The sequence below is a fragment of the Oncorhynchus clarkii genome, chromosome 9 (assembly GCF_045791955.1).
Source record: "Oncorhynchus clarkii lewisi isolate Uvic-CL-2024 chromosome 9, UVic_Ocla_1.0, whole genome shotgun sequence".
Taxonomy (NCBI): domain Eukaryota; kingdom Metazoa; phylum Chordata; class Actinopteri; order Salmoniformes; family Salmonidae; genus Oncorhynchus; species Oncorhynchus clarkii.
Genome location: NC_092155.1, coordinates 23,991,636 through 24,011,949, shown reverse-complemented (window position 1 = coordinate 24,011,949; position 20,314 = coordinate 23,991,636). Strand labels below are relative to the sequence as shown.

The 20,314-nt window shown below is 41.7% G+C and overlaps 1 protein-coding gene across 1 annotated transcript in view; it reads left to right on the top strand.

Annotated features, from left to right (window-relative positions):
- Positions 1–13,532: 13,532 nt before the first annotated feature.
- The window catches only part of LOC139417170 (Kv channel-interacting protein 4-like), a 186,927-nt gene continuing 180,145 nt past the window's right edge, over positions 13,533–20,314 (top strand). Inside the window, exon 1 of the mRNA XM_071166413.1 lies at positions 13,533–13,659. Within this exon, the coding sequence (XP_071022514.1) occupies positions 13,572–13,659 (88 nt within the window). The 5' untranslated portion in view covers positions 13,533–13,571. The remainder of the gene's footprint in view (positions 13,660–20,314) is intronic.

Sequence of the window (20,314 nt, the reverse complement as noted above, 5' to 3'; positions counted from 1 at the left end):
TGATGTAGTCATTTTCAGATTATACAGTGCGTCTGGGCTCTGTGCTCAGAAACGCCTACTGAGAGCACAATTTCATCAGCCTCAAACAGCGAAAGGAAATATGATGTTTCGTCGCCAAATGTGCACAGTGACATGAAATGGGAAATCCTTGCTGTGGAAAATGACACTTAATCGCAGACAAGTTCATGACAAGTGCCTCTGCAGAAAAGAGTTGAGCCATGCAAGACTTATTTAAACATCCCAAAATACTATGAGTTCTTTTTAAATGTTCATTCACAACTGGAAAAAATTAATAAATAAAAATCACAGAACACTAACGTAATATGGTGAAATTGCACAAGTAACTACACTAATCAAAAATAAACATGACGTGTAAAGTGCATCTACCCCACCACTCAGCATCCTACATAAGTACTGTAGTTCCCGGCTGCGCCCTCACACAAATGATAGTTTGAAATGCAGCAATTAAGATTGTAATTTTAACTACAACGTGCACATACTGTAGGCTGTAGTTCATTTAACAGAATAGCCTGAAATTGTTATTTTTTTTATTTTAGATTTAGTCACGAGGCAACGTAGGCCTAGTGTTTTATCTTTGTTGTTTTTTAGTATGTTCTCATTCGGGTTCAGTGTGGACCGAACCGAGGTCCCTGTACTGAACAGTTCAATACAAATGCATGTACCGCTACACCCCCATCAGCTAACATTTTTTAAATTGGTAGGTTAGTCTAGCCGGCTATCTGAAATTGTAATAATCATGGTTGAATTACCGACTAGGGGCCCCCCCATTTGATTTTGTTAGACACTCAGATACTGTGTCATATTAAAAAAGTTAAAACTTCTTAGCTGTAAAACATATATTTTTTAAAACTCTGTCAAGGTGGCCCGCTAAATAGTTTTGCTTACAAGGTGGGGGGGACCCACAACTAAATTTTGCTTAGGGCCCCCAACAATCTAGGACCGGCTCTGACTGCATGTGTCGGTATGATGTGGGTACGCAGACCTGCGGGCCAATGCGGCCCTTCATGATGATGGAGGTAGGGGCCATAAAGTTGCCCATTTCTGACCTAGGCCTACTGATATAAAAATTTGATACATATATCTATCTATATATATTATGCCGCAGAGCAGATAAACACTCTGCAGTTCTCTCATGTCACCTTGGTCCGAGTCCTCTCTCTCTCTCTCTCTGAGTGAACTCAAAAGCCAGGGCATGGATATACACAGAGCCAATCCTTAAACCACCTGCAGCTTTTTCTCATTCGCAAACCATTCAAAGCCCTGGAAAACTGACACATTTCTGAGAAGAGATCAGCAACAACTTTCATACAAAGTAAACAACTCTGGTCACCTCATGCAGTATCTTTCATTTGAATCAAAGTGCACAGGTCAGTCGTGTGGCTCAGTTGGAAGAATAAGGTGCTTGAAACAGAAATGTGATACAGAAAAAGTAATACTGAAATAGTATAGAATCAACTATAAACATCAGTGGCTCTTAACTGTATAAAGCCACAGTAAACGTGAGCATGAACATCATTCCTTCAAAAGACAGCCCAAGGCTATAAAGCCTGCTATGGTAACCTTTGAGGATAATAGACCATACTGATGTGGTCATTAAGGCAGAGGACAGATCAATATTTGAGTGCATGGAAAAAGACCCAACAATGGCCTTTTCTAAGAGGGACTGTTACTAGCATGGGCTATCAATGATAAACACCCCCAAAAACCATGGTAAGTAATGACATTTCTGCTCTTAGCTTAGTGGAACGAGACCGCATTCTCTGAATTAGCGAAGTAAAGAGGATTCAACGATCAGGTTGGGCTCAGCTCAATGCTCAAACGACACGAAACCCATTAAGGATAGACCCACTTATCAATGTACAGTGATATCACCCACCAGCTAGGCCACACTTGGGGACGAGAGCGCTTTAAAAGGAAACATGGCTTCTTTTGTCTGAAATGCATAAGTAGAGGGCTGTTTGAAGGACAAAAAAATACAAATGTTGGCCCAAAACTAAAAGAGCATAATTTTCCATCAGTGCACTGGTTTATATTCCACTATTATGAAATGAAGTGCCAACTTTCCCAATTAAACATTGATGGAACAGAGCCAAGCCTTTGAGTTGAATTATTAACTGTAGCATGTGAAGCTGAAGCTCTCGTTTACGCTATGCTATTCTCTTTCCACATGTTTTTACATTCCTTCAAACCACAACTATAAAGTATCCGAATCCACTAACTTGGAGTGTCCACATACTTATGTATATATAGTGTACATACACACACATACACACACACACACACACAATTGGAACATATAACAATTTCTAAAGTGTTTACAGAGATACAGTTCATAAGGAAATCAGTCAAATGAAATAAATTAATTAGGCCCTAATCTATGGATTTCACATGACTGGGAATACAGATATGCATCTGTTGGTCACAGATGCAATACCTTAAAAACAGGGTAGGGGCGTGGATCAGAAAACCAGTCAGTATCTGATGTGACCACCATTTGCCTCATGCAGCATGACACATCTCCTTCGCATAGAGTTGAACCGGCTGTTGATTGGCCTGTGGAATGTTGTCCCACTCCTCTTCAATGGCTGTGTAAAGTTGCTGGATATTGGCAGGAACTGGAACACTCTGTCGTACACGTCGATCCAGGGAATCCCAAACATGCTCGATGGGTGACATTGGTGAGTATGCAGGCCATGGAAGAACTGGGACATTTCCAGCTTCCAGGAATGGTGTACAGATCCTTGCAACATGGGGCCGCGCATTACCACGCTGAAACATGAGGTGATGAAGGTGGATGAATGTTACTACAATGGGCCTCAGGATCTCGTCACGGTATCTCTGTGCATTCAAAATGCAATTGTATTTGTTGTCCACAGCTTATGCCTCCCCATACCATAACCCCACAATGGGACACTGTTCACAAAGTTGACATCATCAGCAAATCACATGAGGCAAATGGTGATCACACCAGGTAATGACTGGTTTTCTGATCCACGCCCCTACCTTTTTTGTTAAGGTATCTGTGAACAACAGATGAATATCTGTTTTTTCAGTTATGTGAAATCCATAGATTAGGGCTTAATTTATTTATTTCAATTGACCAATTTATTTATATGAACTGTAACTCGGTAACATCTTTGAAATGGTTGCATGTTGCCTTTATATTTTATCCCTTGCCATAAAGGTTGACAATTTGTAACTTTCACTTGCTTGACACACTAACATACCTTTTGGTTGGTTGCATTTCGCTTCACTCACATTAACATCTGTTAACCATGTGTATGGGACCAATAACATTTGATTTGTAGTGCATAAGTCTCTGGTTCTCCCATTAATGAGTCCCAGTCATCTTGTCATTCTTCAGCACTGTTGCAATGGCTGTGCAGGTGCCTTATTTTTCACAGAGGGAAGGGAGCTCCCATCGCACTTTGTTCATGGTGCCGGCCAGACATGTTTTCCTTGCTGGGAACTTGTTTGCCAACTACAGTCAAATTGTCCATGGTGACATTTCACCCCTTGCCAACCTAAGGTTCCACAAGCCTCATCCCTACATTCTCCGACACTCGCTTACTTGCTGCCCAGATGTGGATAGTTTCACAGATATTGAAAACCGTTCAGCATATACAATTACGCACGCTTTCACTGTGTAGCCTACTCCCAAGTATGCCAGAGTAGACTGATAAGACTGCTTTGATTCTGTGGACTGATATAGGGTACATACCATTGTATGATAATTAGAGTGGATCAATAGAATAGTCCGCCCTGTTCATTCACAATTGTCGATAACGTAATTAGCCATTGTTCACTTCCACTTGCTCATCAACTCACCCATTCTCCCTTATCGCACTTTACTTATTTCATCTACTATGTGTGTGAAATTTGTTTCAGTATAGTTTAGGTTCAGTTGAGGCAATTATCAATTTGATTATCAGCTGGACACCACTTTCAACTGTCTGAAGGATCAGTGGAGCAGGCCCTACTGTTGGATTAAGGAGGAGCAACGGAGGAAACCATTAAAAAAACATGCCCTCCTAAAACTGGTTATAGTGCCAGTTCTGTTTGTGATATTAAGATTCTAAACACTGACTGAGGAAAAGTCAAGGATGGAGGGGGGCATGACTCCCAGACAGCCCTAGCTAAATTCTTGTTTGAGGAATTGCCCTTTGCTAAGAAGCTATTGTTTCTTTGACCCTTTTCATTGAAAACAATCACAGTAAGGTACTTAATTGTTACCCAGAAATGATTTGATATTGAGATTTTAAAAAAGCTGATTGGACCTTCAAGCTCCCAACTTGTTGTAATTCACGCCTTTTTTTTTGTCCAATTCTAAAACCAAAATAACATTGACGAGAACAAAATGTTACACTTGGGTACACTTTAAAAGGTGTCCCGTCTTTATACTGTAGGTGTTAAAGTCACAAGGCCATAAAACCCTGTGACAAACATGCCTTTCCAACCAATAAACGGTTTCCAGCAGATTTCATCAAAAGGGTAACAATCACGGCACCATTACACTCGGAGCAGATCGTTCAACATCACCTGAGGTATCATTCATTATGGCGTGGCTTTAACCCCCTACACTCCATAACCCCTGGGGCGTGCTGCTATGGGTAAGGGAAAAATAAAATCTAAATTAAAAATTTTCAGAGACCGAAACAATAAAAAGAGCACATCAAACTGTCTTGGAAGGAGAGCTGTTGGACTACGGTGGCTCAGAAGGTAACAAAAGTAACGCTGAGCTCAAGGCAGAACGGTGTCATCAGTGATAGTTGGAATTTAATGCACCGAGCCTTTTCAGAAATGAGCCAGGCCTAGTATTCTCCTAGTGCGCTAAACTGCTATGACATCAGTGTGCTAATGTTAGCTCTCCTGCTCCCTTAGGGCATTGAGGAGAAGGCATATGGTGTGCATCCTTGTGCTAATTTGAATTTGGGATGGTTCTGTATCCACTCAAGGATTTGACAGTATGTTGACCTATAACTAGGCAATACTGAACCATACGGATGATCATTTGAATTATCATCAGAATCGCCTAGCTCCTTTGCAAATGGTTATTCTATCACAGAATATTAATACAATCCTCAATAGTACAAAACTTGCTGATTGGGTACTTAAAATTTACCAAAAAACTTGCAGTCAATAAATCCCCTTATCCTTGTGGGAACCGGGTATATCTGTGTCATTATGCTTCGGACATCCTGACGAGTTCTCTAACGCAGCACCTGCAGGAGCCATTCTGCAAGATTAAGAGTTAACTAAGTGCAGACTCTGCTTTCTTTGTCCATTTGCAAAGCCCAATGCTGCAAAGAGGCTGTAATGAACAACTCTTACCTTAGACAACTTTTCCAGACTCAAAACAAAAGAAGGACAGTTCTTGGCATGGCTCCAGCATCCACTACGGAGATAAATGCTTTTTGTCCTGCCTCTCCTTTCTAATTGTTTTTGTCTCGGGAAAAAGCAGTCTTGGCTATTCTTTGTGGGATTGTTGGTCTTTTCGTCTGTTAATGTCCATTGACTCTTCTCTCGTGTGAATCATTGTTGTTTTCCCTGTAGTGTCTTTAATGGGGGCCTTCACCTCTGACAGGGTATCATCATTTCCGCTCTCTACCTTCTTCCATTTAGCCCACTGATTATGGGCAAGGTCGCCTGCTCCGGCCAATCAAATTGGAGCCTTGTGTTCAAATGTAGAGATCGCACAGAAGGCAGGAAACCATATAATGCACGGCCATATGTGGGTGTGGTAAATCTGTGGGCATTAAAGTATAGCGTGAAGCGCCTGACACTGGAAACGTAAGAAGGGCACTTATGTTTCCAATGTGGATTAATGTGTAGATACTACTTGCTTAGAGGTGACTCAAGTGAGTAAGCGCTGATAGAATCTACAATGACTCATGCCACATGGTTAAGAATGAAGGAATAATGCATTATCATATCAACCTCAGTGGTGAACAATGACTCACTACTGGAGGCAGGTAAGCCTACCGGTTAGCGCGTTTGGCCAGTAACCGAAATGCCGCTGGTTTCGAATACCCAAGCTGACAAAGTAAAAACATTTTGATATGTCCTAGAGCAAGGCACTTAATCATAATTTGCTCCGGGGCAGTGTACTACTATGCCTGACCCTGTAAAGCAACACATTTCACTGCACCTATCTGGTGTGTGTGACAATGCAACAATTATTATGATTACCATTGTAGACATTATCTGTAACACGAGACACTTCTTAACCACTGCATTCTTAAGCAGGGAGGAGTGCCATCAAAGCAGATGTCTCAAATGTGCTCTACATGCTGAGCTACAGCTGCCTAAAAACATCCCAAAGGCCAAAACTCGCTTCAGTTACTGTCCACCGAGCAGTCAGCCTGCCAAATTACACAGAGGTACAGACAGAGGAGAAGCAAAAGTTAAGTCTAGAGCCAGTCAAAGTGTTTACGGAACAAAATCAGAAATCCAAATGTGTCTGAAATATTTTGAAGAGACTGATCATTTCTCATATGAACCCATCTCTTCTAGACCTTGTTATAGTGTAGGGAGCTGCAAAAGGAAAAACAAAAAACCTGAAAGGTCTCAGAGACAGTCGGAATAATGACATCACTGGTGACGACTGTCTCCTAGTCTGCTGGGTCCGACTGACAAATGAGTTAAGGAGCAGTCGGAGGGTCCAGGTGTAAGAGACACGGAGGGTGAAAGAGAAGTGAAGGAGAGAAAGACAAATGGAGAGCAATGAAGACCTCAGAGATGAGGAAAATAATGACGACCATTCCTCCTATCTATCACTCTTTGATGGAGTGAGAGCTCGTCATTTTGCCTGAGCAAAAACTAAAACTTCCATAGAGTCTGAAGCCCCCCCCCCATCTCCTTCCCCTACAATCCCTCAGGCCAGCAACATCTTTAAATATGATGCCCCTCTACGCTCATATTGTACACCATCCATCTCACTCTATGTGGGAGGAAGTAGACATTAGGTAAGGCAGGGTAAGGAAGGTAGCCTTGTGGTTAGAGCGCTGGGTCAGTAACAGAAAGGTTGCTAGATCAAATCCCTGAAGTGCCAAGGGGAAAAAAAACTGTTGTTCCGCCCCTGAACAAGGCAACTCTTCCTAGGCCTTCTTTGTAAATGAGAATTTGTTCTTAACTGACTTGCCTAGGCAGTGGCTTTCAGGGAGAGTACCTTGGTAATGGACCTGCTGGACCAATTATATTCCATGGACATACTCTGTATTCAAAAACTATTTCACAAGGAACCAGTTAAACATTGAATTTATCTGTAATAGGCCTAAATCATGTCATGTTCAGAGAGTAAGCCTGAACTGCCTGAGTCAGTGTCCTAAATCTGGATCTAAACTAAACAGAACATCCAGTACAGTACAAGGTCACTTTTGGTTTCCTGACAAATAGTGCCACAGAGGCTAACCCTAAGAGAGGGTGATTATTTTCCACTGAGAGGATATATATATATATGGGGGATAAATCAGAGTAAGGAAAGCAATTTTTATATTTAACTAGACAAGTCAGTTAAGAACAAATTCTTATTTTTAATGGTCTAGGAAGAGTGGCCTTGTTCAGGGGCAGAACAACAGTTTTTTTTTTACCTTGTCAGCTCGGGGATTTGATCTTGCAACCAGTCGGTTACTAGACCAACGCTCTAACCACTAGGCCACGCTGCTGCCCCAGATTTACTGTAGTACAACTGTTTCTACTATGGTGGGTTACAGGATGCTGCACTACACCGCAAATTACTGAACAGATACCACACCAATGGTGTCCAGGTGGAGACTAGATGAGACAATTAACTGTCAAAACTGAACAAGTATGATTGACTTCAGGTGGCTAGTTTAGCCAACATTAAACCTTCCCATCGGTAGCACAATATAAATGCCCATTGAATATGTAGTATAAATATACCACCAATGCTTTTCCCAAGTCTTGTGACCAATCTTACATTTGCTTGAGTCATTTTGCAGTTGCTCTTATTCAAAGCGATTTTCAATAAGTGCGTTCAACTATGGGAGGGGTGAAACAACCACATGGGGCTTTCAAGTGAGATGTCAATAAGCGTTCCAATCCACAGTGCTTAATTGAGCATTACATTTTTAGACAAATGTGGAGTATTCATTTTCATACCCTCGAAGTGCAATGTCATCTCATGAGATGTGCTTTTTTGGAGGTCCTTTGTGTGGGAATGTCTAATAATCAAATGTATTTATAAAGACCTTCTTACATCAGCTGATCTATCAAAGTGCTGTACAGAAACCCAGCCTAAAACCCCAAACGGCAAGCAATGCAGATGTAGAAGCAGTGTGGGATATTGAATTAGTACAACTGAAAGGAGAGATTGCTGTCACCTCTTGTGACCTCTCTAAGAGACCCATTTCAGTATTCAGAAAACACATTCTACCAATGTTGATTCATTACTTAAACAGCCTAAAAATTCCAATAAAACGATCCAGGTTGAAGTTCACTTTCCTTTTTTTGTCTTACAATATCATGAATTTGGCAAAAAAAAAAGTTGTGGGTTATAGTGCAGTATTTGTTTAGTTTCATAGCACAAAAGTTTGTTCTCACAATATTTCTCACACTGGCTTTAGACAACGAGGGAGCAGGCCTTCCCTGGAAAGTGCAGGGGGGTTGCCGAGCAACATGTGCCTCAGAGGGAGTCAACGTCTGCATTACGTGACAAATTCCTATGAATTTGTGAATCTATTCAGAGTGAACAGCTAGCGTGACAGCTAACATGGCTTTGAAAAATGAAAAAAATATGATTGCCATTAATTGGGAGATGCATCTAACAAAATAAATATACTGAACAAAAATCAACCCGCAACAATTTGAAATATTTTACTGAATTACTGTTCATAAGGAAATCAGTCCATCTAAATATACACTAAAGAAAAATAGAAATGCAACATGTGACGTTTTGGTCCCATGTTTCATGAGCTGAAATAAAAGATGCCAGAAAATGTCCATATTGCTGGATTATCTTGGCAAGGAGAAATACTCACTAACAGGGATGCAAACTCATTTGTGTAACACATTTAAGAGAACCTTTGTACGTACGGAACATTTATGGGATCTTTTATTTCTCCCTCTCTAACGAAGCATCAGCTGTCAGAACAGTTTACCGATCACTGTACCTGTACACAGCCAATCTGTAAATAGCACACCCAACTACCTCATCCCCATATTGTTATTTATCTTCTTGCTCTTTTGCACCCCAGTATCTCTACTTGCACATCATCATCTGCACATCTATCACTCCAGTGTTAATGCTAAATTGTAATTATTTCACGTCTATGGCCTATTTTATTGCCTTACCTCCCTAATCTTCTACATTTGCACACACTGTAAATAGATTTTTCTATTGTGTTATTGACAGTACGTTTAACTCTGTTGTTTTTGTCGCACTGCTTTGCTTCATCTTGGCAAGGTCGCAGTTGTAAATGAGAACCTGTTCTCAACTGGCCTACCTAGTTAAATAAAGGTGGAAAAAAATAAATAAATATATATATATATATATATATAATGAAACATTGGACCAAAACTACATGTTGCTTTATATTTTAGTCCATTGTACATTATGGCATTCACAAATTAAACTGAATTTTTAATACAAATGTCTGTACTTTTTTGACAAAATTCTCACTAAACCTTGAGGTACATTTGGACATGCCAATTGAATTATCTTAATTGTGCAATGAATAAATGCAGAGTAGGTCTCGTAAAACATTGAGATATTTGTTCCTCAGAAATTGGCCACACACACACACACACACACACACACACACACACACACCTCCAAACTATTCTATATTAAAATCACTGCTGACAGTCACCATTTAACGAAAGTTTGAATCTGATACCGCCCAGAGCCCCCATCGATTACAGTGGCCTATGATAGAAACGGTAGATACATTTAATTCTTAATTTGACTCCAACACACATGCTGCGTACACATTTTAAGAATCTAGCAAAACGAACTGCTTTCTTGGCAACCATGCGTTTTTTCGTTGCGGCCCGTTGTCCAGCCCTTTGTCCACTGATCTTCACGGATGGTTGTCGGCATGGTTGTATGCGCTGCAAAAACACATTCACGTTTTTAGTATACAATAATTTTTATTTATTACATTTTTATTGAACCTTTATTCCATTATCGATGTTATTATGGATGTTATTGTGACTTTCACACCTACAGTACCCGGGCTATAAAGAGTCTATTGTCCTGTCCGACTTCTGTGCGCAGCTCTGCGGTCCATGCCGTTATTTCAGTGGATACAGCTGGAGAACTGCAAGGCAATCCCATTGTGTGCCAATCGGGAGCCATAACCAATATGGCTAATAACAGGTTTAATAATATATCTGTGAGAATATCCAAGGGGCTTTTATGTAATAATAATAATAATCACTTTGTTTATATATATATATATATATATTTTGTTTTCAAATAACGTAAAATTAGCGAGGAAGAAGGCCATTATTGAACATGGGGTGAGACATTGTCACAAATTTGTAAATAAAGCCATTTTTTTTATTTTGAATTATTTATGTTTTTAGAGGAGGAGAAACCAAAAATCTACAGTCATCTCATGGATCTCCCAGTCAAGGCCGATACGGGTATTGAATCACATCTGTAGCAACACAGCTTGCACTGCTGTCCGCTGCCTCACTAAGGCGCTGTACAACGTGACTGGTCGGGAGTAGGCTACAGTACTACAGAGACACAGTAGCTCCTTGGGATCCAAAAGCATAATCAGTGCTCCAACTTCCCCTTGCGCTTGTCTGGAGCAATGAAGTAGTGACGCAGGGTACCGTACTAAACCACAAATTACCTCTAAGTCCGCAGCATAATCGCCAAACTTTTAGTGGAGCAACCACTGTATGTAGTCTGTGTTAGTGTCAGTGTAGTATGTGTGAGTCTGTGGGTAGAGTCCAGTGAGTACATAGAGCCGGTGCAAGAGAGCCAATGCAAATAGTCAGGGTAGCCATTTGATTAATTGTTCAGCAGTCTTATGTCTTGGGTGTAGAAGCTGTTCAGGAGCTTTTTTGGCCTTGGCCTCAGTGATGTACTAGGTCGTAAACACTACCCTCTGTAGCGCCTTTTGGTCAGATGCCAAGCAGTTGCCATACCAAGCATTTAGTCAAGATGCTCTCACTGGTGCAGCTGTACAACTTTTTGATGATCTGAGAGTCCATGCCAAATATTTTCAGCCTCCTGAGGAGGAAGAGGTGTTTTTGTGCCATCTTCACCACTGTTTGGACCATGATTGGTCCTTAGTGATGTGGACACTGAGAAACTTGAAGCTCTCGACCTGCTCCATTACAGCCCTGTCGATGCGAATGTGTGGAGTGCTCTGCCCTCCGTTTCCTGTATTCCACAATCGCCACCTCTGCTGCACTCTCATTAAATGGGGTGCACAGATCCTTCCGCTTCGATCTGTCACATTCTTGTTGTGCAGATGGCCTGATTTTTAACCCAATCAGTTATAAGCACAAAAGCTTATTTCTCTAAAATGTTGTGCACAAATGTTTACATCCATGTTAGTGAGCATTTCTCCTTTGCCAAGATAATCCATCCACCTGACCAGTGTGGCATATCAAGAAGCTGACCAGTGTGGCACCTGATTATACAGGTGCACCTTGTGCTGGGGGACAATTAAAGGCACTTTTAAAATGTGCAGCTTTGGTACACAACACAATGCCACAGATGTGTCATCTGAGCTGTTGCCAGAAAATGTAATGTTAATTTCTCTACCATAAGCTGTCTCCAATGTCGTCTTAGCGAATGTGGCAGTACGTCCAACCGGCCTCATCCGGCTTCTTCACCTGTGGGATCACCTGGGGAGGGGGGTGCTGAGGAATTCATCTGTAATAAAACTCATTGATTTGCTGGACCTGGCAAACTTTTGAAATTGTTGCATGTTGAGTTTTATATTTTTGTTCAGTATTAGTGGGCTAACAGTCTTGTGACATGCAGGAGACCTAGTTCGAACCCAGTCAGTCACAAGAGCAAGATTAAATAGGGAGTAGAAAGGCAATCCATAAAAGGGCTGCGACGGAGCTGTTCAACATTTTTATGGTGGCTAAATATCGGCTTTTATGACTCCCTTCTAACGAGGCCTGTGATCATCATAGACTGGGAACAGAAGGCAAATTCTTGCTAGAGTCTTAGCTTTCAGGGATGGGGACATAATAGCGCATAGCCAAAACGGTTCAAATGCTAGAGCCAAATTAATTGGAAGAAAATAAATAAAATACATTCAACATGCCACATTGGCTTCAGAAACTACCAGAAGCTTTTCTGTTTACCACAGTGAGAATTTGATTATCTGTTCACTAACTTTCATACCTGGCAAACTACCAGGATGTTGTCTGGTTTTGAATCTGAATTTGGGGAACGGTGTTTTTGAAAACTGAATCTGAATGCATTTGAGAAGTTGGATATATGAAACTTTGATCAACTTTAAATTATAGTTTGCAAATTTGATAGACAATGTTTTAAATATCTACACTATTGAAACTGAATATATAAATATTGAACTGAAAGATTATTTCAAAACAAAATACAATATTCATTCAGTTCAGTTTCAAATCGGGCGGGATGTAGCCTAGTGGTTAGAGTGTTGGGCCAGTAACCGGAAGGTTGCTAGATCGAATCCCCGAGCTGACAAGGTAAAAATCTGTCGTTCTCCCACTGTTCCTAGGCTGTCATTGTAAATAAGAATTTGTTCATAACTGACTTGCCTAGGTAAATAAAGAAATACATAAAAAAAAAAAACCTGTTCAATCTTACCTCTTGCTTTCTCTCCTGGGAAACTGATTCCATTGCATTATCACTGTCAGTAATGGTCTATAGAGCAGCGTGATGTGACAGGCCCGTAATCTGCGGTCATTGCTCATTCATTGAGTTAGACACTTTCCCCTTACTACTTTCCCCTTGTTTCCTTCTCTCCTCCTTTTGCTCTATCTCTCCTCCTCCCTAGGGCCAAACAGGCCCCTCCCCATTTGGTAACAGTCATCGAGGGCAAAACATTCTCAGATGGTGCTGAGTAGAGTAAGCAGCTGGCGTAGTAGGGGAGCGAGAGGTGGAGAGCCACTGTACAGGGAAGAAATGAGAAGGGTGGAGAGAGAATAGCCTCTTCTGTAAAATAAGCTTCAATGAGAGAGAGCGAAAGCGAGGGAGGGTCACTGTACAGAGAAAAAGAGGGAGTGCAAGTGATGCAGAGCAGCACCGTGGGGACCCTGAGGTAAACTGCCGGTGAGGAAATATTAATGACCCTTACAGCGCTCACTGTGCAGCGTCCCACTGGTGATCGGAGCCTAAGCGCCGGAGAAGCCCTGAGAAAGGTGTCACATTAAGAGCAGCCCTGGGGTGCTCTCCACAAAGCGCTCCCGCCACCAACACAACCACTCTCACACTTAGATCAGGGGCACGCCGGGGAACGTAGCCACACAGTGGACTGGAGGACAGAAGAGGAGAGCCCGGAGAGCGGAACAAGAAGGATTACACTCCGAAGAAGAGTCCATTCCCCTCGCGACCCCTGACCCCCTGTGCCAACATGAGCAGCTGCAGGAAGAGGTGCAAGAGGGAGATGTTTAAGTTCGCTCAGTACCTGTATAGACTTGTCACGGGCACGCTTCATGCAGGTAAAGTTTCTGAAGGGCTTTGTGCCATCCCTTGTCTGCTACTGTGTTTTGTGTGTACAGTAACTCTCTTGCTTTCAGTCCTGCTGAGATGGGCTGTAGCCTAACATTTGTTATCTTGGAAGTTAAGTTGTCGTACTTTTCAAGCTTCTCCTAAACGTGTTCATTTATGGTCACTTACTTTACGGTGCAAAGCAGAGCACAGCTTCCACAGAAGCATAAAACTTCCACACAGAGCAAGCACACTTTAATGCTTGCCGTGCCTTGTGGTGTCTAGCTCATGTATATGGTCATGACAAGTTGGAGTACAGTGAAAAATACTGGAGTTGGAGTGTGCTTTATTACATGCGCCATGTCATTGTGTGTGTGTGTGTGTGTGTGTGTGTGTGTGTGTGTCAGAGCGAGAGATTGGTAAGGAGGAGTGTGGGAGGGACTGAAAAAAGTCACCACCATCTCCACCTTGGACAGGTGCCTGAATATATGTCACTGATCGCTAGTAGTGTACAACCCTTCCAGCATGCCTGAGCTACAGTACACAAAATGTGACGTAGTCACTGAGAACCATTTACACAGCTTCATCAAAGAAGCCCATAATGTGTTGTATTTTATGGTTTTGTCATAGATCAATCTGAGAATCATTATGGCTGACAATCCAACAGTCCAACAATCATACCTGGCCACAATTGATTTATAGAATACTGCATTTTACTTAAACATAAAATATACTGCATATTAAAGGTTATAAACTAATCAGTTTCCTGAACATTTACTCATAAGGCTGTTGGTTCCAGTGTATTCATGGACAAAGTGTGTTCTTTGTCATCGAAAGTGACAAAGTATCAATCAGTTGGCAAAGTTACCTTGGTCAGCGTGTTGCTTGCTCCTCAGCGAACCTCTTGACAGGTCAATTATACAGCCATACTGCATCAGAAAAAAATATATCTAAAATAATTTCTATAGTCACTGCCTTGTTTGCATGATTTAGGTGTCATTGTAAAACTCATCCCAAGTATGCCTATATTAACAGATGTATTGTAACTTCTGCACCAGCTTAACTCCCACGTCTGAGCTTTGGCGATGGGACTGGTAATGAACAAATGTAGATTGAACAAGATTACATATTAGATTACGTTCAATACAGAACAAAGGTCACTTATAGTAGCAGGTGGGGAGAACATGTTCTATAGATACTGTATGCATGCAGTATTTATATAACTCACATGTATACATTATTCATTTAATCAGTGTTTGCTTATCCTTCTCGCTCTCATTCAGATGATGTTCATGTATAATGAAGACACTGGCGTTTGTCATCACCAGAGTACATTGTCATCTCTGTGTGGTCTCCTTAGGCTAGTAGACATCATGTCCCTGTCTTGTTAGTACATTCATTTGGCTGTCTAGCAGAAGGGCTGGTTGATTATCTCACTATGTGTATGAGGTGGCCCGAAGCCTCAGGTGCTAAATGAAAATGCTAATGACTGGCAGAGGCAATTGTGCACCTTATGAAGTGGTATGTGGGACTGAATGTACTTCATGAATAGCTGCTCCATACTCATTGCATATGGACATTAATTAGTGCACGCATGCCTATAATGCGGTCGTTGCCACAAAGTCAAAAACCCTGCCTATTTCTACAATTTCTCTTCTTAAAATATTTAACCTAACCACACTGCTAACCTTATGCCTAAACTTAAATTAAGATCAATAAACATTTGTTTTCATGAAGTTAACGATTATAGACAATTTTGACTTTGTGGCTGTGGTAACTAGTGGACACCCCTGTAATACATGTACAGTGCATTTTTCCCCTCATCAATCTACACTCACTACCCCATAATGATAAAGCAAAAACAGTTTTTTGGTTGTTTTTTTTGCACATGTATTCAAAATTGAAAACTGATCATTTATATAAGTATTCTGTAAATTACTCAGTACTTTGTTGAAACACCTTTGGCAGCGATGACAGCCTTGTGTCTTCTCAGGTATGACACTGGAAGCTTGGCACACCTGTATTTGGGGAGTTTCTCCCATTCTTCTCTGCAGATTCTCTCAAGCTCTGTCAGATTGGATGAAAAGTGTCGCTGCACAGCTATGTTCTGGTCTCTCCAGAGATGTTAGGGTTCAAGTCCGGGCTCTGGCTGGGCCACTCAAGGACATTCAGAGACTTGTCCCGAAGCCACTCCTACGTTGTCTGGGCTCAGGGTTGTTGTCCTGTTGGAAGGTGAACCTTCACCCCAGTCTGAGCTCTGGAGCAGGTTTTCATCAAGGATCTCTCTACTTTGCTCTGTTCATTTTTCCCTCAATCCTGACTACTCTCCCTGTCCCTGCTGCTGATAAACATCCCCACAGCATGATGCTGTCACCATCATGCTTCACCTTAGGGATGATATTGGCAAGGTGATGAGTGGTGTCAGGTTTCCTCCAGATGTGACGCTTGGCATTCAGGCCGAAGAGTTAATCTTGGTTTCATCAAACCAGAGAATCTTGCTTCTCATGGTCTGAGTGTCCTTTAGGTGCCTTTTGGCAAACTCCTAGCGGGTTGTCATATGCCTTTTACTGAGGAGTGGCTTCTGTCTAACCATAAAGGCCTGATTGGTGGAGTGCTGGAAGTTTCTACCATCTCCACAGAGGAACTCTGGAGCTCTGTCAGAGTGACCATTGGGTTCTTGGTCACCTCCCTGATCAAGGCCCTTCTCCCTGATTGCTCAGTTTGGCCAGAGGTTAGCTCTAGGAAGAGTCTTGGTGGTTCCAAACTATTTCAATTTAAGTATGTTGGAGGCCACTGTGTTCTTGAGGATCTTCAATGCTGCAGAAATGTTTTGGTACCCTTCCCCAGATCTGTGCCTCAACACAATCCGGTCTCTGTGCTTTACAGACAATTCCTTCGACCTCATGGCTTGGTTTTGCTCTGACATGCACTGGGACCTCCTGTAGACAGGTGTGTGCCTCTCCAAATCATGTCCAATCAATTGAATTTACCACAGGTGGACTCCAAGTTGTAGAAACATCTCAAGGATGATCAATGGAAAAAGGATGCACCCAAGCTCAATTTCGAGACTCATAGCAAAGGGTTTGAGTACATTTCTATAAACCTGTTCACTTTGTCATTATGGGTGTTGTGTGTAGATTGAGGAGGAAAACATGTTATTTAATCCATTTAAGAATAAGGCTGTAATTTAACAATGTGGGAAGGGGTCTGAATACTTTTCGAATGCACTGTATTCACAGCATTGGGGAAGTTAGCGGTTCAGTACCTGACTGGATTTAGTTGGATATGATATCTGGTTGTAGACATGGTCAACATTTTAAACAACAACAGTCCACAGGCTCGTCCTTGGTGGTTTTTGGTAGATGTGTAATGATGGATGTCCTCCACCAATGGGCAGCCTTGCAGTGAGATGTCACGATTGCTCCACCATTCTGGCAGAGTGTAGGAGGGTCTTTTCCACTCAATTACACCAATCGTTGATGTGATCACCATTGGTGGTACGGAGCAAGGAGAGTACCATCTCTCCACCAAATGAGATGTTGGTTTCCATACCTACAGGAGATTGTCGTTCTCCCTTGGTTCATCAGAACATGTTTATGCATTTGTTCATTGAAACATAGATATTGTTTTTTCAAAGTAGCATTATTCTGGCCTTTCGTTTTACAAATTGGGGGATAATATAGGCCCAAATGAAGTACATTTTTGTCAGTCATTTGTGTCTGGAAACTTCAGAGGCTGACTTATTCCAAGTCTGCGGATGCACCAGACTAACATGCTTTTTATAAAAGGAAAGCTGAATCTACTTAGTATATTTTGCTTAGGTATAGTCTTTTCTGGCAGTTCTCTGTTTGACAGCTAAAGCCTAACATATTAATTATTAATAACAATGGATAAATGGAGAAGCTATAATTCCCATTGGAGGAAGCCCAATTCTTGTAAGCTCGCTGAATTAGGAAAACCAAAATATTATAGGCCACTTAAAGCCAGTTGAGCTGTTCTAAGTGTGCGTTGTCTCTTTCTCTAAACCTCCGATACCCGTTGGTGGCATCAAATTTAGATTCTGACACAGCAAAGTGTTCACAATTAAATACAGTGTGTAAGTTTTGATCAATACTAGTATGGATGTGTAAGAAGCCTAATGGTTTGATATGGAGGTGTTGCACTTTTGCTGTGGTGCTTTTATCTGAAACGACAAAATCCACATAATGCAACGTGGCCGTCTCTGCCAGTTATTTGGTGTAGAGCGGTTGCCACTAAACTAGGCTTATGTCCCCCATCTCTAATCAGTTATTTAATATAGTCTAGCCCTACTCAATTTGATATATTTGAGCCTTTTCTTATGGGAGAATGAGAAGATGCTCTTCGAGAGTGACTTAATGTGTTGTAAACCACCAATGCTACTGCTCATTTGTATTTGGTCTTGAAACATATGCTGAAGGGTGTAACTGCCAATGGTCAATGAATATGATGCAATGCAACAAGAAGAGCAGTCATACCTGTGATGTAGATAAAACCCACATGATTATATCAACCATTAATAATTCAACCATTAGAGCCAGAATAGCATTTCCACCTCAGTTAACCAATTGTTGAAAAATCTGCACCGGCCAATTATTTTATAGAACCTGACGTGATTCATATGGTTTTTTTGACCAGAGCGATGGCCGCATCACTGTTATGATCTAGTAGGAGAATGATTGATTCTGCAAATTTCTGGACCATAAGATTTTAATTGAGATTTTCATTGTTCTAGAATTGGTTCCACGGACATTGAAGACTTTACTTACAAAGCACAGTTCATGCATGCTCTTTCTGTTACAAACAGTCACTAAGATTGTGTCTTTATGCATAGGCCTACAGTGCAGTTTGTGTGACTTAATATGTTGCACCGGACTGTATATAAATTTGGTTATTTTACTGCCAACTATCATATGAATGTGACGCTCCGGTTTATTTGTGTGGATGAGGAGCAATTATTATGTCCAGCGCATAAGGTTATGACGAGTACAATGGCTAGAGTCAGGCCTCCGGTTGAATTTGTATTCATGGCACACATTCTATGATAACACTTTCACAGAGCAGATCCTTAAATGTTTCAGCAGTGGTCTGCCTCTGAGAGTAAAGGGGTGGGGGGGGGGCAAATCAAAATTGTACAGGTTCTTAAGCCATAAAACAAAACATTCCTATCAGCACTCAATACATTAAAAACCGCAACGATTTATCTGAGCACTGAGGGAAACACATTTCCCTTTTATGTAGTCATTTTCACTGATTGAGAGGGAGGAAGAAAGAGGGACTATTCACTGAAGTATTAATCAAGTGTATTAGAAGTTTTAAACCAGTACGTACGTATTACGTGTTTACGCCTAAGCGGCCTAATTTCCGAGTCAATCCTTGCTTGTCAATATCCCCCCAGACTTTGCGCAAAGACTCTGCACAAGTGTTCCTCTTCTTTTCTATGCCGCCGTTGCCCCTGCCTGCGCTACAGACAGCGTGCGGTAAATCTGCCATTTGCTCCAAGTCAGAGATCAGACATTTTCCATTTTATTTTTTCCCTCTCCGGTCGGATGGCCCCCTTAGCATTCAGATTTCACCCGGAGGCGGCTCCTGTAATACATCATTTTCAGCCGGACAGGCTCAGATACCTGGTGCTCATTCTGGAACATTACCTCCTATTTCCCTCCTGTTTTGTTTGTTTTTGAATCACTTATCTGGGGAAAGTTCCCATACAACGGACTGCAACAACTTCTCTCCCTCCCTGTCAAAGTAGAGGTGTACAGGCTTCTAGATTCTCTTGGAAGCGGTTCAGTGGTCCCTCATTGATTTAAGTAATTTAATTTAGCTTGTCAACTAAATTACTTTGAATTCTGTCGAGACTAATATTTTCCCGTCCTTCCTTATTGAGAAATGTTGTACCGTCGGGGCTGAATTCTGTCGATTCAGCAGAAGATGTGTTCATGGGAAGTTGCTTGTAGGGAGGGATTTGCATAAACATTGCAAGTGTTTGGATCCAGCCCTAAGTTTAGGACATTACTGAGACCCACTCGTCGTCTCATGTCTGTTACAAAGTAGGGTCTGTTTGGAGGTTGTTTGTGTTTGAGTGTGCATCAGTGTGTGTTTAGATATGAGCAAAGATCTGCATTCACGGGACCGTCACCATTTTCCTAGTATGTTTATTTTTTTGTCTTTGTGTGGATGTGCCCTCAAGCGTGTCTGTAACTGGAGCATGCACATGTGACTGAGCTTGCGAAGGCTTTCCCTGCCCCGTGATGACCAGTTGTACTTCTTTCCCTCGCTTTATGTTCCACCTGTCCTCTGGAGACTGCGCTCTCAAAGCCCGTAGTCCCGGACCAAACACTGAATATTTAATACCAAATTGCAGATTGCGTTGGCATGTTGTTGGCCCTCACAGTACATAGTCTACCTGTTCTGTAACCAGAGAAGGCTCACTGTTGAACTCTGTGCGCTAAGTGAAACCCAAATCAACCCCTAGTCTTTACCAGCTAGGCACTGTAGATCTGAACCAATTGTATACGTCTAAGCAATGTGGCTAAAATTCCACCCAGCCTATCGGAAGGAAAAGCGAAGCAATGACAATATTGATTGAACCGATACACACCTTTCAGACCTTTTTGTTGTATACAGTCCATGCAGCCCAACTCCACA